Source organism: Heteronotia binoei, chromosome 4 (genome assembly GCF_032191835.1).
Source record: "Heteronotia binoei isolate CCM8104 ecotype False Entrance Well chromosome 4, APGP_CSIRO_Hbin_v1, whole genome shotgun sequence".
In the NCBI taxonomy this organism is placed as follows: domain Eukaryota; kingdom Metazoa; phylum Chordata; class Lepidosauria; order Squamata; family Gekkonidae; genus Heteronotia; species Heteronotia binoei.
The window spans coordinates 142,213,814-142,233,595 of NC_083226.1; the positions used below are offsets into that span (position 1 = coordinate 142,213,814).

The window sequence follows — 19,782 nt, forward strand, 5'->3', positions numbered from 1 at the left end:
CACAGTGACCTCAAGTCTTAACTGCTTGTTAGGCCAAAATACAGATTTTATGTTATTGTTCTATTTTTCAATAAAGCTGCTACAATATCTTCATGCTCAGCCCTTTGTGCTTCCTATCCCTGCCAGCAGAAAAGCGCAATACACTAACTTTAAGACCCACTTACCACAATTTCATCTAGAAAGGATCTGAAGAAACCTTTCATTTCATATGCTATGGAAACTCCTGCCCATCATCAGTTATACTGGCCTGTAACTTCACATGGAAGTCAGAAGTATAGTCACTTTACTTAGGTAGGTGGGAAATAAAGCAGAGGGGGGAAGCCTTAAAAAGAGTTGAGAAGATCTGTCAGCCCAAAGCATATTCTGGAAGAGTTTGCCAGCTGTTACCTCAGAGTGGTATCCAACTTGTCAGAACTTATTTAAATATTTACACTGTGTTTTTCAGTTTTTATAAAATCCTCAAGATTGATAATAAATTAAACAAACAAAACAGATCCAATTAAATACAAACGTAAAAAATATACAAAATAACAAGGAAGGCTAGAAGCCAGTAACAAAAACAGCAGCAGCAAAAAGCCTATCTAGAACCAAAAGCCCTTTCAAAAACAACCACCACCATATATACCTGCAGGTTAACTGTTCCTGGGAGAGAGTTTCGTAATTTTATTGCCACTGTTGAGAGTGCCCTCAACAGACTGCAGTTTGGATGACTTGGCACAAGAAGGGCTTTTCCACACACCTGCCTCACTGTTGATTTTCTTGGGCTTGGTTTGGGCAGGGTTCTTTCACACATTTGTCCTTCCTCTGCATTTTCACAGTTGTGGAGTCAGTTTATTTTCTTCTGCATGTGCCTTAAATAATCAGAATTGTCAAGGGATGGTGCTGTCATCATCAGTGCTGTCACAGCCCCTCCCCCCTACTTTTATTTTTTTGTTTATATCATGACTGTGGGTTTTTTTTTTAAGATTTACTGCTCTGCAGACAGGTCAAGCAGGTTTTCTGAACTCTCAGCTTTCTTTCTTTCTTTCTTTTAAAGTAAATCTCTATCCTTATCCCTTGCGGGGATATGCTCTTTTCCTTAGAGCTCCTTGAGAGAAATGTACTTTTAAAAAAATGGAAGCTGGGAATTCAGAGAACCTGTTGACCTATCATTACAGCAATATCATTATATCAGTATTCTAGTATCTTTAAAAAAACCACAAAAAATAAAACCACATCTTCAGGAGCAGGGTGGGGGGAGGAGAGGGAGCTGTTTAATGATGACAGTTCAATAATTGAAAAGTGAGCTAGAGGTCTGTGAGAGCAGGCAGGATGAAGAAAACTATCAAACATTTATAAGAGGAAAAAGACAACTCAAAATCAGCTTCCAAGAAAAGGTAGTTGTAAAAGAGGTATTAAAAAGAATCTGAAAAAGTTCCTTTGGTGGGGGGGGGGGACTGAAAACCAAAGGAACAAAAATCAGGGAATAAACTGAAGAGTATGGGGCCAGAACTGACAGAGGGAAAAACATGCTGAAAAGCCCAAAGTGTCTCTGAGATATATCTTAATGTGTAAGCCCATATGGGAATAACAGACCTTTAGATAAACTGGACACAGATATTTTTTGGATTTAAAGATTAAAACCAGCACTTTAAACTAGACTTGGCAACAGCCTACCAGTCCACGAAGCCAGCACCTCCCATCAATAATCTGGCTGATGCTTTCTTATGACTTCAACAACAGCTCCATTTAGAGTGTTACAGTAATCAATACATCTAATAGTCACATGGCCCCATCTACAGACACTTAAATCCATGGCTATGGGCCATGTACAGACTTAGGGAGATGTTTCAGCAAAGTCTTTGAACCTCCCAGGTTTGCAGAAAAATGTGAAGAGTGGAAAAGAGAGAGGAGGGATTAAATTCTCCCTAAACAGAGGAACACTGGTCTGCCCTTCTGCAGACTTTCACGTATCATAATGTGTGACTCTGTTGAATCTCCTGGACTTCTGAGTGGCTTTTGACACCATGAATCATGGTATCCTTCTGGACCGCCTACCTGGACAGGATGGCACAGTTCTGCAGTGACTCTGGTCCCTTGTTGCGGGCAGGCTTCAGAAGGAACTGTGCTGGGGAACTGCTATTCTCCTTAGCCTTTGGCCTATGGAGTCCACAAGGTTCCATTTAGCATCTACATAAAAGCACTGGGTGAGATCATCAGGAGATTTAGGTTGGGTTATCACCAACATGTGGATGACTCTCAGCTAAGCTCTCAGACAGAGAAGTTCATGCAGTAGGTAGGATAGCTGGCATGTCTGGATGTTAAGCGAAACTTTGTAACACTAAAAGTACTGAATTCTTTAATAACACATTATCATGAGACACAGACCATATTAATTGCTGACATTATTTACATTTACTCACAAAATCATGGCAAATACTGTAAGCATTTACAGACTTTCCCCAAGTGCTCCTGAAATTTTCCATTATAAAAACTGAAAACTCCTCCTTCTAAAAAGCCCCCCCCCCTTCTTATTCCAGGTCATTACGGTACATCTCTAGAGTGGACCACTCTAACTGCCCCCCCCCCAACTCTGCAGAGTCTCCACCAGAAAATGATCTGCCCAGGACAAAGGAGTTACATTAAGCTCCTCAAATGGTCATGATATCTACCATCCAATTAAACATACTACAATGCCATTCTAAATGCTGACTAGGATCTTGAATTCTGCCATCTGTGAATCCTCCTCCTGTATCATCTATACAACTTTATGTCTTGCACAAGTGAGGTTCTGATTTCCTTTACTCTCAACAGTGAACTGCTCCTACGGAAACAATTAATGTACATGCAGCCCAACGTTAAGGACCACCACAGAAGGCAAGATGAACTTGGCAGTGAAATACTGAGGGAGGGGAATGAACAAATGATGCTGGCTGGTGGTAAGGCAAAAGGATCCAGCTTAAATTAGTACTTTATTTCTATCCTCAGAGAAGGAACTTCTATCATCCACACTATGATTTTATCAAAGAAATATCTGGTAATAATCAGATGCACAAACCAACTGAGCCAAAGCACATGGACTGATGAAATCAGGGTAAGTAGAGATTCTTTGGCTTACCTCACCCATAGTGAAAGAGTTTTAATTCTGTCAGTCACATTTATGGACATTTCTTCTGTATGAGAACACAAAAAAATTCAAGAAATTGTCAAAATTTCTTAGCATTGACTGCAAAAAACCACTGACAATCTACAATGTATGCAAGTAAATGGGTTCAGGACTAAATCAGTACAGGTATCATTTTTACAGATTATCTGTTTTATATGTAGTCTGCCCCATTCTGAATCTGTTTTTATATTTATTTTCTGCCTTTCATTAATAGCCAAAGATGGTTCACATCATAACTATAAAACATCATGAGATGTATAATTATAAAGATAAAAATTTCAACATATCACATTCCCAAGAACATACAAAACCAGCTATTCAAACATGAAACCTAGAATCAGAATTAGAAGGTACCTTCAGGGTCATTAAGTCCAACCCCTTGCACAATTCAGGAAATTCACTAATACCTCTTCCCAACAAGAAGACGGCAAAAAAGAAAACCCTCCAGGATCCTGGCAAACTGGTCTGGAGAAAAATTGCTGCCTGACCCCAAAGTGGTGAACAGCATTTCCCTGGGTGTGTAAGAAAGGCCCATGAGAACCAAGTACTGATGCATCCCATCCTGCCCTCCTTCACATGATCGGCCTCAGTTCACAGGATCAGCATTGCTGTCAGATGGCCATCTAGCCTCTTTTTTAAAACTTCCAAAGAAGAAGAGCCCACCACCTCCCGAGGAAGCCTTTTCCAATGAGAAATCACTCAGTCGGGAAATTCTTCCTAATGTTTAGTTAAAAAATCTTTTGATTTAATTTCAACCTGTTGGTTCTGATCCAACCTTCTGGACAACCAAAAACAACCTATTGGTCAACACCCAAGAATTAATACAGAAAACAAAGTCCATCCCATCAAGTCCCTCCTGTAATCCATGGTTCATTCTGAATAGGGGTGACTACAGAAATGATCCACTCTGAAACACAAGCAAAAAATCTAAAAAATCCCTATTGAAAATTCAGCAAATTCATAAAAGGGATCTTTGCCCCCTTCCCAGTGTAGCTCTGAGTTGTGGAAAAGCCATAAAAGTCCTCAGAATGGAACTGAGGGATAAGAAAAGGAGACAGAACTGGCAGAAAATCCGTCACTCTTGCACTTCCACTTCATTGCTACACTTGTGGAAGGGAGAAAAGCGCTAGGACCCTGTTGATCATTTCCATGCACAGGAGAGTAGTCACTGATCCCCATTTCTTCTGTGGCAGACCTCCAAGTTCCCCTTCATGCTGTTCATGGGGATCTACCCTCCCCTCAGGAGATGTATTTCAGGGGCATTTTCAGAAGTGGAGTAGGAGGACAGAGAGTACATGGTCTGCTGAGAAAAATCCTTTTGCCAGCTGAGATTTGACAAGATGCAAGCTCTCGTATTTTAACATAATATCCCTTAATATAGTATCAGTGATTCTTAAAAAAAAGATAGCATCTTTTTCACACAACATACTATAGTAATAGGAAATATTATAGTACTAGCAGAATATAAAGTAAATGTAGCACAGTTTAGAGTAGGGCTCAAATCCTTACACTTCTAGAGAGTTCTCTGGGAGCATCTTGGCTTTATTTACCTCAAAAGGTCATTGTGAGGATAAAATGGGGGAAGAGAGAATTATGTTTGTTACCTCAAGCTCCTTGCAGTAAGTTTGGAATGAACATATAGATACAGAAAGGTGGGCTGAGATGGAGGAAATTTTTAAAAGAAAAGCAGTAATTTCTCTTGTTGACAGATACACGCCCCCCAAAAACCTTGCAAAATACACAAATATGTGATAAAACTTGAAATTTGTTAAGAGAATTTCCTCTGCAATACTAGTGATTTTCAAAATGTGATGGAATATGTTAAGACAGTATGTGTTCAAATGTCTTCATTCCTTTATCAAAATGAACATCGCCGGCAGAGGAAGGAGAATGCAGCAGTTCTAGGACACGATCAGAAATGCCCAAAGCTTATTTTATTCAAGCATTAATGCTCTTCCAGAGTTCTAAGTGTACCCAAATGTGACCCTTCTTACAATTCCTCAGAAATGCATGAAGCTGCATTATACCAAGCCAGACCATTTTACCAACCCGTCCATGTATCCCACTGTAGCCTATTCTGTCTGAATGGCCACAGCTTTCCAGCATTATGGGCAGAAGGTTTTATAGGCACTGCTGTCTGCTATCCTTTTATCTGGCATTGTCAGGGACTGAACCTGTGTCTTCTGTGTGAATGTTGTCATATACTGTATAATCAGGCCATTCCCGCAAAAAAGTATGTACATTCATATTCTACAGAATGTACTGGCTTGTAGATTTCAGACCCAACTTAGATCCAGCTATGGCTGTGGCACTCACTCCATGGCTTACACAGTCACTGTCAACCAAAAGGGCTACATGACTACCATTGGTCCTGCACATATACCCCTACCAAACATTCACATCCTATAATATTATTAAATTTACCATTATAACAAAATAAATTTTTGATGCAACAACCAGAAACCAAAATGAGGAAGAGCCAGAGATGGTATATAACAGCCACATGTAGCTCTTGAGCCATAAAGTATTACTGAACTCGGGTTCTGCCATGAGAAGATCTAATCTGGGAAAATCATGTCATTTTTCCCCCACATCTTTTGTTCATATTGTATTTTGAAAGCAGGTCCAGAGATTGCATGTGTTTTCTTAAGTATGTGTCAGCTTGTATACATTGAAGTCTTGCTTTATGACCTGAACTGTTTATTTACTGTGAACTAACCCCATGCCTTTTGCTACACTAACCATAGCATTGTAGAGAGATGGCCAGGAGGGAGGAGAAGCCAGAATACCAGCAGGCCTTTGAAATGTAAAACATCTAGCAGTTCCCAGGCGCCTGGAAGAGACAAGCAAGGCCACTGCAGAGGAGGGGGAGCTGCTATGTAGATGGGAGATAACAGATAGGCGCCCTGGCTTTTCTCAGCCGGGAAGCCCCAGTTTTATGGTGGGAAATTATTTAAACCCCCTGGCCTTTGATGTGTATCCTTATATGCTCATGCTTGCACCCCTTTCGTTATTAGTATCAACGAACCTGCGTAGTGGAATGCATTGCTGTAATCAATAAACACAAACTTTGTTTTCAACAAAGCTAAGCCTGTTCCTTGTTGAAACTTCAATGTCCTTGCGCTTACATTATGGGGCTGACCTTTCTAGCCATGTTCAGTTTCCTATAGCCTGGAGAAAAAAAAGTTTTGTTCCTTTAACTGAAGCTTAGTGGGATACTATATACCTCCGTACCATGTAAAGCAGGGGAATCAAACTCATTTGTTATGGGGGCCAGATCTGACATAAATGAGACCTTGTTGGGTTGGGCCATGTCATGTTGGGCCGGGCTATGTTGGGCCAGGCCATGTGTATATCTATTTAAGATTAGGCAGCCGAGATATAAACTTTATAAAGGACACAGACAAACACAATTAAAGGGTTTTTTAAAAAAAAAAAACCTGAAAGATGCTTAAAATGTTAGCACTTGTTGGTCTTAAAGGTGCTTTCTTTGTATTTCTCCCATGGGATCCAGGGTATAGGGCAAAGGAAGCTGTGGCTCTTTCCTTCCTTCCCTCAGCCAATAGAAGGAAGACAGACTTGGCTCAGTAGCTCTGCTGTGCAATTGAGAGAGCCTGGAAAAACAAGCTGTGCCTCCCCACCCCCCGCGGGGAGACATTACATTTGGGTACATATTTGAGTACACTCAGCCAATAGAGAAAATAGAGGCTTTGCTCTGTAGCTTCTGTGTGATTGAGCAAGCCTTGCAAAGCAAACTGTTATGCAGAAGGAAGCAAGAGAGAGGGAGAAGGAAGCAGATGACAGCCAGTTGCTCTAGGGCCTGATAGGAGTCCTCCAGGGGCCTGATTCGACCACCGGGCCATGTGTTTGACACCCTTGATAAAGCATCATCTCCACACATGAAACATTTTCCAGGCCTGTTAACAATGCAATGAATTAAAACACTAAAACACTAATGCACAGGAAGAACACAATACATTTGCATTGCTATTGAGAAGGAGTTTATAAATATGGACTGTGGAAAGGAAGACTGAAAATGCAAGCTGCTGATTAATGCAAATGATTAAGCAATATGGAGTTGCGTGTGGGAAACCTGACAGAAACATTTAACAAATTTTCTAACCTGGGGATGTGAAGAAGTTTTAAAAGGCTGAATAATTTCTCCAAGTTTATTTTACAGAGGTACATTCTAGTAGTGAAGGTTGTATGTTCATACTGTTTATGAACCTTTAGATTAGCACTTCATTTAGGATTGCCAAATGACCAGGAAAAAAGTCTAGCCTGTTCTTGTATGACTTTAGCTGTAGCTTCCTAATCAGCAAGTGAACCTTTCAAAATCTGAAGATATTTTTTCACCTGGTAGTGTCTCCAAGCTGAACAGCTGCTGCAGTCTGTTGAGAAGTTAGCAACCCAACTAATATTTTACTCCTTTTTTTAAACACTACTATAATCATGAAGAAAAGGGGGTATGGAATAACAGTGACCACTTCAAAACCAATAAACGACACAGGGGAGTTCTTTGCTTCCTACATCTAAATCTTTAGGATGTGCAATCCCCACAGACTGATTGGGAATGGAACATAAACCCCCTATTGACCCTTCAACTATTGTTTCAATGAAAATTTTGTCAGCAGGAAAAACAGGCATTAGGAGGCTGGTGAATCAGAGTGGGAAAACTACAGAACATAAAACAAGAGCATGAAAAAAACACAGGTTGTTTTAGAGCGTTTCTTAAATTGAATGGTTTTAGGTAATTGTAGAGGTTCTCTGGGCATTATGTAGGAATCAGTTTCAGCACTCTGAAGTCCAGAGGCTGCCACAGAAAACATTTCCAGAAAAAAAGACAAAGTGAGCCTATTCTGGCTGGGGATGTGGGATTAGATTAACTCAGAGAGCAGGGGAGGGGGGCACCAAAATATTGGTGCTTCCAATCTTCTAACACATCGTATTTCATGGATTGCTTAACTATCCACTCTCTTTTTTCCTACCCCAACTGCATCTGTTCCATGAAACAGACAAAACACAGGGTGAGCAAAATGCTATTCTTAATTTTCTGATAATTTCTGCCTACTCCCATTTTTTTTGCTTCCATTCTAACCCTCTATTTCCAAAGGGTAATACTTAATAAAGGGTTGATTTTTTTTTCTTGGCAGTTGCTGGCATTAACCAGCAAGATTTTTTTAAAGTATTCCTGTAACTTAATTTGGGATCTCATCAACTCCCCACAGCAGATTAGTACACTAATGGCAAGTTAGTTATCTAAAGAAAAATCACATAAAATGTTGCTATTTGCAATGAAAAACTCTTCCAGAAAAACTCCTTTTCAGCAGCTTTAAGTGAAATCGGCCTGGCTTTGCACATTGGCAAATAGCAGAGGAGGTGCAGATGGCTTGTTGTCCCTTTTTCTGGACCTGACAAGGAATGATTGCAAATCCCACAGAGAGATCCATGGGTACCACACATGAATACAGCTGATGCATCTAAGTATAAGGAGAGATATGCAAATTTCCCATACAACCATTACACCAAATTATTAAAAGCTGACTCACTTAAATAACTTCTTCCTAATAGTATGGAATATGAAATGGGTGGGGTGGGGGGCTATGTCGCAACATTAAGGGTGGTTTTACATATAAAGTCTTAGTTTTTAATTTATACGTTTCTCCATTTGAGACAATTGTGTGTTTATTAAATCCTTAATTAGTGCAGGGAAGTACTCAACCCATTTACTTCCTTCTAAACCACACCTTCACGCCACCCCCTGAAAACTGAGAAGGGGGGGCACAGTCTTAGTACACATCCACATAAAAAAGATATTTTATTATATTATTGAGTTAAGATCATTTGTGGATGACCAGTAAAGAACATAATTTCCCACTAAATAATCCCACTGGCCTGTGCCATGTCCTTTAGCTCTATGTAGTAAGTAGTTAAAATGTTTTCTATTTTTCTATCTTGAAGCAGTCACATGATTAGATGTCCAACTTGCTTTGAAAAAGCCACTAATTTAATCACACATGAAGAAATGTCTGGAAGCAATTTTTTGCTTGCCTGGTTGCTTTAGGAAACTGGAAATAATTACTTTTAAATGCTTTTATTGGGAGCGTGGAACAGCTCAAAATTCCAATTAAAGTACTGCCACAAGAGACTTTGACTTCTGCTATTTATCCAACAGTGGCCATTTAGTGGTCTTGGGTGAGCCACAAGAGCAAAGTCATAACACCAACTATATAACACCTCCTCTTCCCAGGAATTACCACTATAGAATAAAATATTTTTTAAAATATATCTTCACAACTCAAAGTAACTGCTTATTTCACTAATTACTGTGTCCTTTATAAACAGGAGAGCCTACCAAAGTATTCTAGGAACAGTAGAGTTTTTCAATGTTAAAGGATCCTCATGAATTTCAATAGCATGCAAGGGATGCAGTTCAAAGCAGCAAAAGCCACACACACAGAGAAATACTTTCCACTCATGCATGGGGGAAGGGACTGTATTCCAGTTGCCAGGGCACATTTTATTTTTCATAATGAAATTTGTCTCTGAAGTTCTAATGATATCTTCCATCATCATGATTAATGCCATCAAAACTATATAATTGGAAGCGTTCACTTTGACTTTTACTGTAATTGCTTAACTATCATAATCGTTTATCCAGAGATGCACTAGAAGATTCAAACACAATGGCAGTGTTTCTGCCACACGAACCCAGGTACAGCTCTTACAGGTTTAACTGGTCAAAATGCAATTTTCTGTGTACACCCAGCAGACTTTAGTCTTCAGCGCAAATGCATCTGTGTGCACTTGCTCCTACAATACAACACAATTACAAATGCTCAAGCCCCACTATTCTAATACTAGAACTTAGAGCAGGGGTGTCAAACGTGTGGCCTAAGGGATGGATCAGGCCCTCAGAGGGCTCCTATCAGGCCTGTGAGCAACTCACTGCCATCCTTCTGTCACTCTTGCTTCCTTTTGCATAATCTGACAATGCTTGCTTTGTCAGGCTTGCTCAATCGCACAGAAGCCACAGAGCATAGCCTGTTTTTTTCACTGGCTGACCAGCACATGAAGCAACTTGTGTACAAAAGCTCGCAATGCCCAGTCATTTCATATTTTCCCCTGGGTCTTAGGCTCAAAGCATTGACCATGAGATTTCTGTAATAAACATCAATAAATGAAAAGTAGGTTTGCAACTTACAGACACACACCTGAACAACACTTGAACAGCATACTCAAGATTGCTGCAGCACAGACATTGTCTCCCAATTTTTATGCAATTCAGAGCAAAAAGTGTCAGTTATCAGAGATTGTTAAATAAACAAAATATTTGCAAGCATGCTGATGTTTTAAGCATGTTTTATTTTAAGTTTTTTTAAAAAACATTGTGTTTGTCGATGCCCTTTATAAAGTTTATATCTCCGCTACCTGGCATTACATTTTATGACACACATGGCCCAGCCTGACAAGGTCTCATTTATGTCAGACCCGGCCCTCATAACAAATGAGTTTGACACCCCTGACAGAGGCACCCAATGGAATTGTTGGGAAAAAAGTTCAGAACTGAAAAAAGGAAATATTTCTTTACAGAACTAGATTTCTAAGGTATAAGCTTTCAAGAGCCAAAACTCCCTTTGTCAGGTAGTAATTCAACTAGTAATTAAACCGTGGAATTCACTGCTGGTGGATATACTGATGGCAAAAAAAAAAGACAGCTGTAAAAGATGATTAGATAAACTCACTGAAGGAGAGGTCCGTCAATGGCCAGAAGTTCAATACAGTTACTTGTATTCTACTTTGCTTTTCAATTTATCACAAAGTGTCCTATTTCTAATTTTTTTCTTTTAGGTAACTGTTACTTATTAAACTGACTATAAGTGCCTCCAGTGAGAATCCAAAGAAGCGAAAGGGATTGTTGCTAGCATATAATAGTAATCTTTGTTTGGTAACAGTGTTTACTCTTACTTTCCCAGCCTTACAACCTGGGTGCTTTTTTTATAGAAAAAGCCCAGCAAGAACTCATCTACATATTAGGCCACACCCCCTGATGCCAAGCCAGCTAGAACTGCGGTCCTGCTAAAAAAAAAAAGCCCTGCCTAAAACTATGAAAACCTCATCCACATAAGGCAACATGGTGATTTGGAAAGCATGCAGAAAATACAGGGGCCCATGAAAAATCACAAGGGATGAGAATTTTTCCAGTGCCCTACAAGCAATTTTCTGGAACAGGGAGGACGAATGGAAAAGGTAGAAGTCTCACAGAAGTTAAACGTTACAGCATTATGATGGTTTTCTGATTTGTGGCTCCTTCACAGTTCTGAAAGACAAACCACACAACTTACATAAAGTATGCTGAAGGAAAATACACAGGACTTCTCCATACAGCACATACAGAGGCAATGGTGTGCATGTGTGGAGGGGTGCCTGCCCAGAGCAGGTGAAGCTATGCAGTGGTGATCTCATCCTGGCCTGCCTAATGAACAAAACTCTGCTGAGCTAGCATAATCACATTACACAGCATTATGAGCACAGCTACAACCACAGTAACTATGATCCCTCATACCTATATAAAATGCTGCTGGTAACTAAGGAACAGAAAGATGCTTTTCTGTCTCCTATGTCAGAGCTGGCAAAAGGTCCCCCCCTTTCTCTTTCCAACATTCCTTTCCCACCCCCATCTTTATTATCCTTTACTATGCCTCTGACCACTTCAAATTAACACTACAGAATCCAACCCCCCCTCCCCCGGCCCCGGTTGTGGGAAAACAAGTCAATATACATAGCATTACACACTGGGTGACAGATACAGCCAAAAATTTAGGATTGCTGTGCTTTAAACTATTGTTTATAGCTCTGTGCACTCTAATAGTAATAAAGTCCAATATACAGAAGACATTCAAGACCTGCAGCTACTTTTCCTCTGCAGTTACCTTCCTGTGTGATTTATTATATAAACTATTGCAACTGCCCATCACTTATACTGCTAATTAGCTCTCACGATTGTTCTGAAAGTCTCTTTTGTATTTCTTAGAACACTGTGAGAGACTCCCCTCCTTTCCACCCACAACACTTACCCAGCGGTCCTTGAGAAAAATCAAAGAAAATGGTCCCCCAAACACTGGTTAGAGCACTAATCCAAACACTGATTACAGTGGAAGAGGAAAGGAATTTGTTTGTGGTATTATCTGCAGCAAATCTCTCACTGACTTCCCTATATATCACCCAACATGTTCACCAAGCCTGAGCAGAGACTAACTCAAATGAAATGCTGACGGTGTTAAGAGTTGTGACTTGCTAGAAACTCTTACAAATATACCTCCTTGTTTGGATCCTACAACTTGTTGCACTATTCCCACCTATGGAATGCTCTGGGATTAGTCATCTTTAGAGCAACTGAGAAGTAGGATCAGACTCACTAATTTAAACAGTGTTGCACTTACCTGTAACTGTTGTTCATTGAGTTGTTACTATGCAACACAGATGGGGCTGCGCAGACCAGCCAATGGATTTTCTAACTAGCCAAATAACAGAGCAGGAGCCCCTCCCAACAGGAGACACTGAGCCATTTTCCCACCTAATGGTCATGTGCTCCAGGGAGGGGCTCTACATGCTCCCTCAGTTCTCATGACCCACCGCTATGAACCAGAAACAAAAACATATATAATAGAGGAATAGCTCACAGTGGGGTAGTAAGGAGGGATGTGTGCCTGCACAGTGACAACTTGATGAACAATTTGAAGACACTGTTTTCATTGTCGTGCAGTCCCACAAGGGAGACTAAGAAGCTGACTTACACGTGGCAGGATGAGTGATTCACTCAAAAATTAAATTCAAGACTCCTGTCCCCACAGACATCTCCCTTCTTGTATTAAACTCTACAGAATACTGTTTAATGAAGATGCCTGCAAACAACTAGGTAAGACTTTGTATATGCAACTTAAAACAAGTTAATTCATTGTCCCATATTCTTCTTTACTGCTCCCAATATGATACTATACGCCTTAGATTTCTAGACCCAATTCTGCTCAATATGACAAGTTGCTCAGGTGCTGCAAAGGTATGCCGGCTTCTGAATGATTTGTCATCTGAAATAACTGAAAAGGTTGCTTTATTCCTGAGTATGGTAATCAAGGCTCAATTGTCCAATGTATATGACTGGTTTATTTTGTTATTTCTGTATCTATTTTCTGCCTTGTTTATTATCTGATATATGCCAATAAAGGCTTGTGTTTGTTTGACTAGATGGCTGCCTTAAACACCTCAGCCAACAGGATGCCTCATCGAAAAGCCACAGACACTGATTGAGACTTGTGCATGGATGGACACTGGACAGATGCCTGCTCATAGGCTCTCTTAGATATCATCTGTGCCCGCATGGCCTTTCCTGTAGAAGGTCTGGTGAAACAGACAAATAATTGCAGGGTCTTCCTGAACTCATTTGTTCTCTTTAAATAAAACAGCAAGGCATGTTTCACATCTAATGTGTATAGTCTCTTTTCTGCTTTTCTGATAGGTGCAGGAAGAAGGTGGGAAGTGAAACATCTTGACTAAGGTGAAAACTGAAAACAACCTTAGGTAAAAAATGAATGCTGGGTCTCATCACTCCCTATGGTCATGAAATTTTATAAATGGATAATCAGCTCTAAGTGCTGTAATTTCCCCTACTCTCCTTGCAGATGTAATGGCTACTAGGAAGGAAACTTTGAAAGAGAGATGATCGCAAGAGTAAGTGGCTAACGATTTGAAGGGAGATTGCATTAGGTGTATCAAAACTAATGACAAAGATCACTGTGGCACAATGGGAGCCCTGGGTGGGTACAAATTCTTGAGGCCCTCGAGGAATCTTTTTGAAACCTTGTGTGAAAAGAGGAATGTTCCCTCTACAGGGGTATGAAAAATATAAATTGCTTCCAAATGGCCCTTAACAGATTGATTTGATAGCCTAGAGTGTTTCAGTGAATAAGTATTCTAATACTAGAATATTAGAACGGACAGGTGACAGGTAAGACTTCTCTATTTAGGAGTAGGAAAGGTTCCCATTTAAAGGTATAGGAAATCCTAGTTGACAATTTCCAAGCATTAACAAGAATCTTCAGCCCTGGAGAGGGGTGGTCCTTTACATTCAGTAGACCTGGGACTCGAAGGAGGTGGATAAATGTGCCTTTTGAACCTGGATCTAAATCTAACTTGGCTGGGAGTGACCAATATGCAATGGAAAGTCATTTGTAACCAATTTGGTAACAATTTTGCCTATTTATTTCATATACTTCTATACTGCCCTCCCCACAAGCAGGCTCAGAGAGTTGTACAAGTTCATACAAAAATACATTAAAACAATCTAAAATACCAAACCATAAAAACTTGAGATCTACATAGCACCATAATATAGAATTTCTAACCCCCAATTTACATTAACATGCGAGACGAGAGGGAATGAGAAAGCAGTTAATAAGCTGGCTACTGTTAAAACCCATTGTTAAAAATGTGCAAGGGGTTCCATGTTAACTGAAAGGCGTCCCTCAAAGAGAGTGGATCTGTGCCTACCCTGGAGCAGAAAAGGGGGGCATTGGAGTTGAGCCTTTTGGCAAAATGGTCCACCATAGGGAAAACATTGTCAACTACTTGCGCAGCCATGATCACAGGAGGTAAGTGGAAGAACTCTAAACGGTAACTTTTTTCAATAATGGACAACACCCAGACATCAGAGGTAATGTTGAGCCACATTCATGAAAACAGGGGTGATGAGGATTGTCAACCCGGTGCTAGTCAGAAGGAACGCTTGAAAGCTTGTATGTGGTCCTCTGAAGTCTGGTGTTGAACAGGACCAGACTTGGACCTCAAGTCAGACATATGGCAGTTCTGTTGAAAAGGCTGGGAGGAAGATCTTTGTTAAGGATACTGGTAAGTCTGCAGTTGACAGGGCCAATGGAAGCTCTGGCAGGACAGCTAGAATCTTGACTGATAACTTAGGCCGGTATGGAGGAGCGTGAGATGGAGTTAATCCAAAGGAGCGAGCTGTTTGTTGGTTTTTCTTGATATTTTGCAGAAAATCATCTGTCTTGGATCAGAAGAGTGAAGAGCCTTCTAAAAGTCTTCCACCCAAGTGTGTGTTTCAGAAGGGAGAGCAGTTGACCTTAACCAAGCACATCTTCTCAGGATGACAGCTGACACCTTTGTGTTCACCAAAGCATCAGCTGCATGCTTGCCCACATTCAATTGTTGCTTTGATAGCCTAAATGCTTCTCTTTGGTTGACTTTAGCAAAGGACTTCTTACCATCAGGCATCTGATCTAAGGGGGCTATTTTCTCCAACAGGAAAAGTAGGTAAGCTGACATCATAGCTTGGTAACTAGCTATTTAATGATGACGATGCATAAACTTTGCAACTTAAAAGCACTGACATTTCTACCCTCTTTATCAGCTGGAGTGGAATGAGAACCAACCCTCTGCTTGGCCTGTATCTCTTCAGTTACTAAAGAGGATGGAGCAGGATGGGTAAAACGGAAGGGACGGACCTCCTGGTGAACCCTATACATATTTTCGACATTCCAGGACATGGCAGGGATAGAAGACGATTTTTCCCAAATAGCTTTTGCCATTTCAAGAATTGCTCCTGCAAGAGGAAAGGCTACATTTTGGAGAATTAGGACAGAGTTGATAGGAGCTTGTCTCAAACAACTGTGCCACCCACACCATCTGTTCTTAGTAAAGGCTCACTCAGTGACACCGGATCATGGTCCCCAACAATGTCATCAGGGGATGATTTCAAAGCCTGGAGCTGGTCATGGACTTGAGATCTTCTTCATCCTTGGAACCATTGGTCCTGAATGGGGGGATCCAGCACTCAGGTGTCTGTGGCCATTCCATCATCTGGACCAATGGTCCCATGAATGGTTCCAACCATCCTGGATGGCACTGAGGAGGGTGTCAGCAAGAATACTGTTGCCATGGTCTCAAAGGAGGCCCCTACAGAGCAGAAGGTCTTGGGGTGTGATCTGCAGGTATCTCATAAGAACATAAGAGAAGCCATGTTGGATCAGGCCAATGGCCCATCCAATCCAACATCTGTGCCACACAGTGGCCAAAAAAACTCAATGACTGGTACTAGTTCACGTATTGAGGGGGAACATGCTGGAGACAGGCAGATGGGAGATGGAATGTGCGGACTAGTGAGTCCACTAACCTCTACTTCGGAGCCGGTTCCTTTGGATATGATTTCCTTGGTTTTGACTTTGTCCTGTATTTCTTTGGTGGCAGTTCCAAATATTATCTGTTTAAAGCATTTTAAGGTGTCCCAAAATGTCACAATTTGGGTCCAACCTTGGAACCAAGTTAGTCGAAACCACCAACAGACGAAATGACTTTTAGGTGGGAGGCAGATTTCACATGCTGATAAGTTATGGCTCTCACCCAAACACAGCAAGCAAGTGGAGTGCTCATCCATTCTCGTCATCTTCGCTGAACAAGAAGAGCATTTCTTAAAGAGTGACATCTTCTTTTGAGAAAAAGACAAGGAGCTAGCTAAGAAGCATTCTACTCCAGCAGCAGCAAAAAGGAAACTAAGGGAGAGTGTAGAATCCCTCCCTGGAGCATGTGACTGCGGGGCAGGAAAACAGCTCCAACATCTCCAATTGGGAGGGACTCTTCCTGCTCTGTTACTAGACTAGCTAGAAAATCTTCTGGCAGCCGGCCTGCGCACTCGCACAGTCCCATGTGGGAACTGTACAGGACAACAACAATAAGCAGCAAATAAGAATCCTTACCTAGTCCCGAAATATATCATCTCTGAATCTATTTGCACCACTTAGTTCTTTTGGAACTAAGCCAGAGAAGTAAATATCTGACAATTTGGTACTTATGAAAACAGGAAGTGTGTTTTTAAGATGCTTGTCAGAAATACATTACTGAGCATCTTAAACTCCATGCAGGTAGTAAACAAATTGAGTTTTTTCACTACTTACCTCGGATAAGTTTTCAAAAGAATGGATTTTAGCCTCCTTTTTGCAGGTGCAATTAGTACCTGTATATTTTGATACATAAAATGAACAGCCAAGGTAAATTAAATGTGTTCCAATTCTGTTTGCACCTCAAATATAACTTGTAGGTATATAGAAAGGTAGGTGTACATTTTACAGATTCAAACTGTACCTGCAAGAGGGAATGGCTTGTTAAAAATAAATATTTCTTACTTAATTTGCTTTGTGTGATTTGTTGTATTACTGCTTTCTAAAGAAAAATAATAAGGTAACAGCTGGACAGGATTAAATTATTTAGCTGAGATATAGCCTAGTTAACACGTTAGTGAAACACCTACTACTTTAGTCAAATAATTTTGTCATGTAGCTCATATTTATCTTAAAATCTATTTCCATACTTCTCAGGACATTTCTTTACATGCCTCAGCTCAGAGCAACAACAGGCTGACAAGGGAGTTAAACAATTATCTGAAGCCCTGCCTACATTACAAACTATGCATCTGTTTTCTACCACTTCATGGCTTCTCCCAAACAATCCTGGGAATCTCTGCTGAGCAAACTGCAGAATCCTGTCAAAGATGCTTACTGCCTCCTCAGAGAACTGCATAATCCAGAGGTCCTGGGGGGATATTAAAGCAATGTAAAGACTGCAGTGGGGCTACTGGAAGTAACAGACATAAAGCAAATTATACCCAGATAAACTTGTGATGTGAGAAGGCTGCTGCTTGCCCTTTCCCCACTTCAGCTCTCACACATTCAGTTGTAGAAGATAAGGCCTTGAGTCCTGTTTTTCACATGTACTGCCTTGAATATATGGACTAATCAAGCGCAGGGGAAGTTTAGTATTGTAAACATTAAGAAATAGATACGTCACCTTAAAAAAGTACAATAATCTAACATCATCTTTGCCATGACTGGCACAGAACTTTCAGAAATCCAGAAGCTTGCATATTACAGAGGCTGAATCTGACGAAGCAGAAGAAATCTCCTACCCAGAAATTGCTGCTAGTTTTTGGTGTGCTTGACAGGCAATCTCGCATCCTTTGGTTCGAGTCCTGTGCATTTCAGCACGTAGAGATGGACAAGTGACTGATACGTCCCCAATGGAAATGACCAATTCACGGTACAGAGCCACCTGGGTATTGAAATCCTGGACAAGCTGGGAGGAAAATAAAGATTATTTAACAATATGATATTCTTCACTGCACTGCAAAGTAACAGTCTTTTTAATATTGCTCTTCAAACAGGTCTGCAATGCTTAGATTCTGAAAGGGACAAGGATCAAGCCCGAAGTTGTCATAAACAGTAAAGTATGCTGGGGGAGAAGCCCTTTGTTCAACCCCCCCACCCCGGTTTTCATTTCCAATTAGGAGGGGGGAGGAAATCCCACAAGCTCTAACTCTTTGAGAGCAAGCATAAATAACAGCTTTTCTACTCCCGGAAGCTAGGGATTATTTTATCATGAAAGATGATAAGGTTTCCAGAAATAGTTTCCTCCTTTCCCCCACTGATCTGTAATTTGCTACCCATCTAGGGAATGGAATGTGCCATTCATTTCTGCAGTGGAGATTCTGCTAATTTGTTTTGCAACTCTTAATTCCTCTTGCTTCCAATGCTGTTTCCCCTAGACTCAAGAATCTGGCCTTGGTAGCCAAAGAAGGTGTATGTGGGAACGGAGACTCTCTCTTCAGCAAGCAATTTGGCCTGCGTAAAATAAAACAATAGGCTAACAGATAGCTGAAATACTTGGAAGCAACAGCACACTTGACAACCCATCTGCACATTTCTGGAAAATTCAGTACAAGAACGGTGCCATCAAGATTACTATGATTATTAATGCTGTTGTCATTCAACTTTACTTCTGCTGCTGAGCTTGATTTATTCTGTAGAAACAAGTTAATGTGGAATGCAGGAAAATGTTAGTGGCTTACTCTGAAATGTCTGCTTGAGGAAAAATGAACAGTATAGATATCGTCAAATTTGCCAAGTATTTAACCTCCAACTACAGTAAAACACACAAACTGCATCCCTTCCAGGTGTACCAGGATAATACGGATCATAACATCTAATTCCCTTAAACCTTACAGTTGTATGTTGCCACATTTGGGGCCATAATCCGAAACTCTAGGATCAAAACAGTTTTGTTCCTATGTTGCTCACTGTTGCTGCTAGCATGATGTAAACTCAGCACTTATTTTCAGCTTGATTTTGGGTGGAAATTACAAGGAATTAATGCAAAATGGCAATATGACCTAAACATATTAAGGCCCAGAGGCATGACTCTTTGAAAATACTTAAGGGGAGAATGAATCTTCTAGGGAGATCTTTTTCATCTGTCAAAATCCTTTGGCCTAAACTCTAGAGAGGGAAAAGGTTTATTCCACAGAAAAAGCAAGCCAGAATTTTGGCAACATGCATCCACAGAAGTGCTTTCGTGAAGGCTGCAGGGCGTTATTAGAACCTCATGAAACTCACCTGACCTTTTATTTAGGAAAGAAGTGAAGATCCCAACACTATTGGCTACAGAAAAAAGTTTGAAAATTCGAAGATTAAAACTTGCTAAGGTTTAAATTAAAGGGATGTGCGGAAGGAGGTGGATTGCTTTCTACTGCTCCTTACCTCTAAACCCAGATATCATGGAAAGACTTTTCAAACTGA

At 40.6% G+C, this 19,782-nt stretch overlaps 1 protein-coding gene across 3 annotated transcripts in view; it reads right to left on the reverse strand.

The window, feature by feature from the left end:
- The window catches only part of RGS7BP (regulator of G protein signaling 7 binding protein), a 76,771-nt gene that overhangs the window by 54,733 nt on the left and 2,256 nt on the right, over window positions 1-19,782 (reverse strand). Inside the window, exons 2-3 of one of the 3 annotated variants that reach the window (XM_060235921.1) lie at window positions 18,117-18,283; window positions 17,110-17,168 (exon numbers count right to left, since the gene is read on the reverse strand). The exons of 1 other annotated variant lie outside the window; for it this stretch is intronic. In XM_060235921.1, the coding sequence (XP_060091904.1) occupies window positions 17,110-17,168; window positions 18,117-18,164 (107 nt within the window). In that variant the 5' untranslated portion in view covers window positions 18,165-18,283. The remainder of the gene's footprint in view (window positions 1-17,109; window positions 17,169-18,116; window positions 18,284-19,782) is intronic. One more of the 3 variants, XM_060235919.1, reaches the window with a different exon arrangement.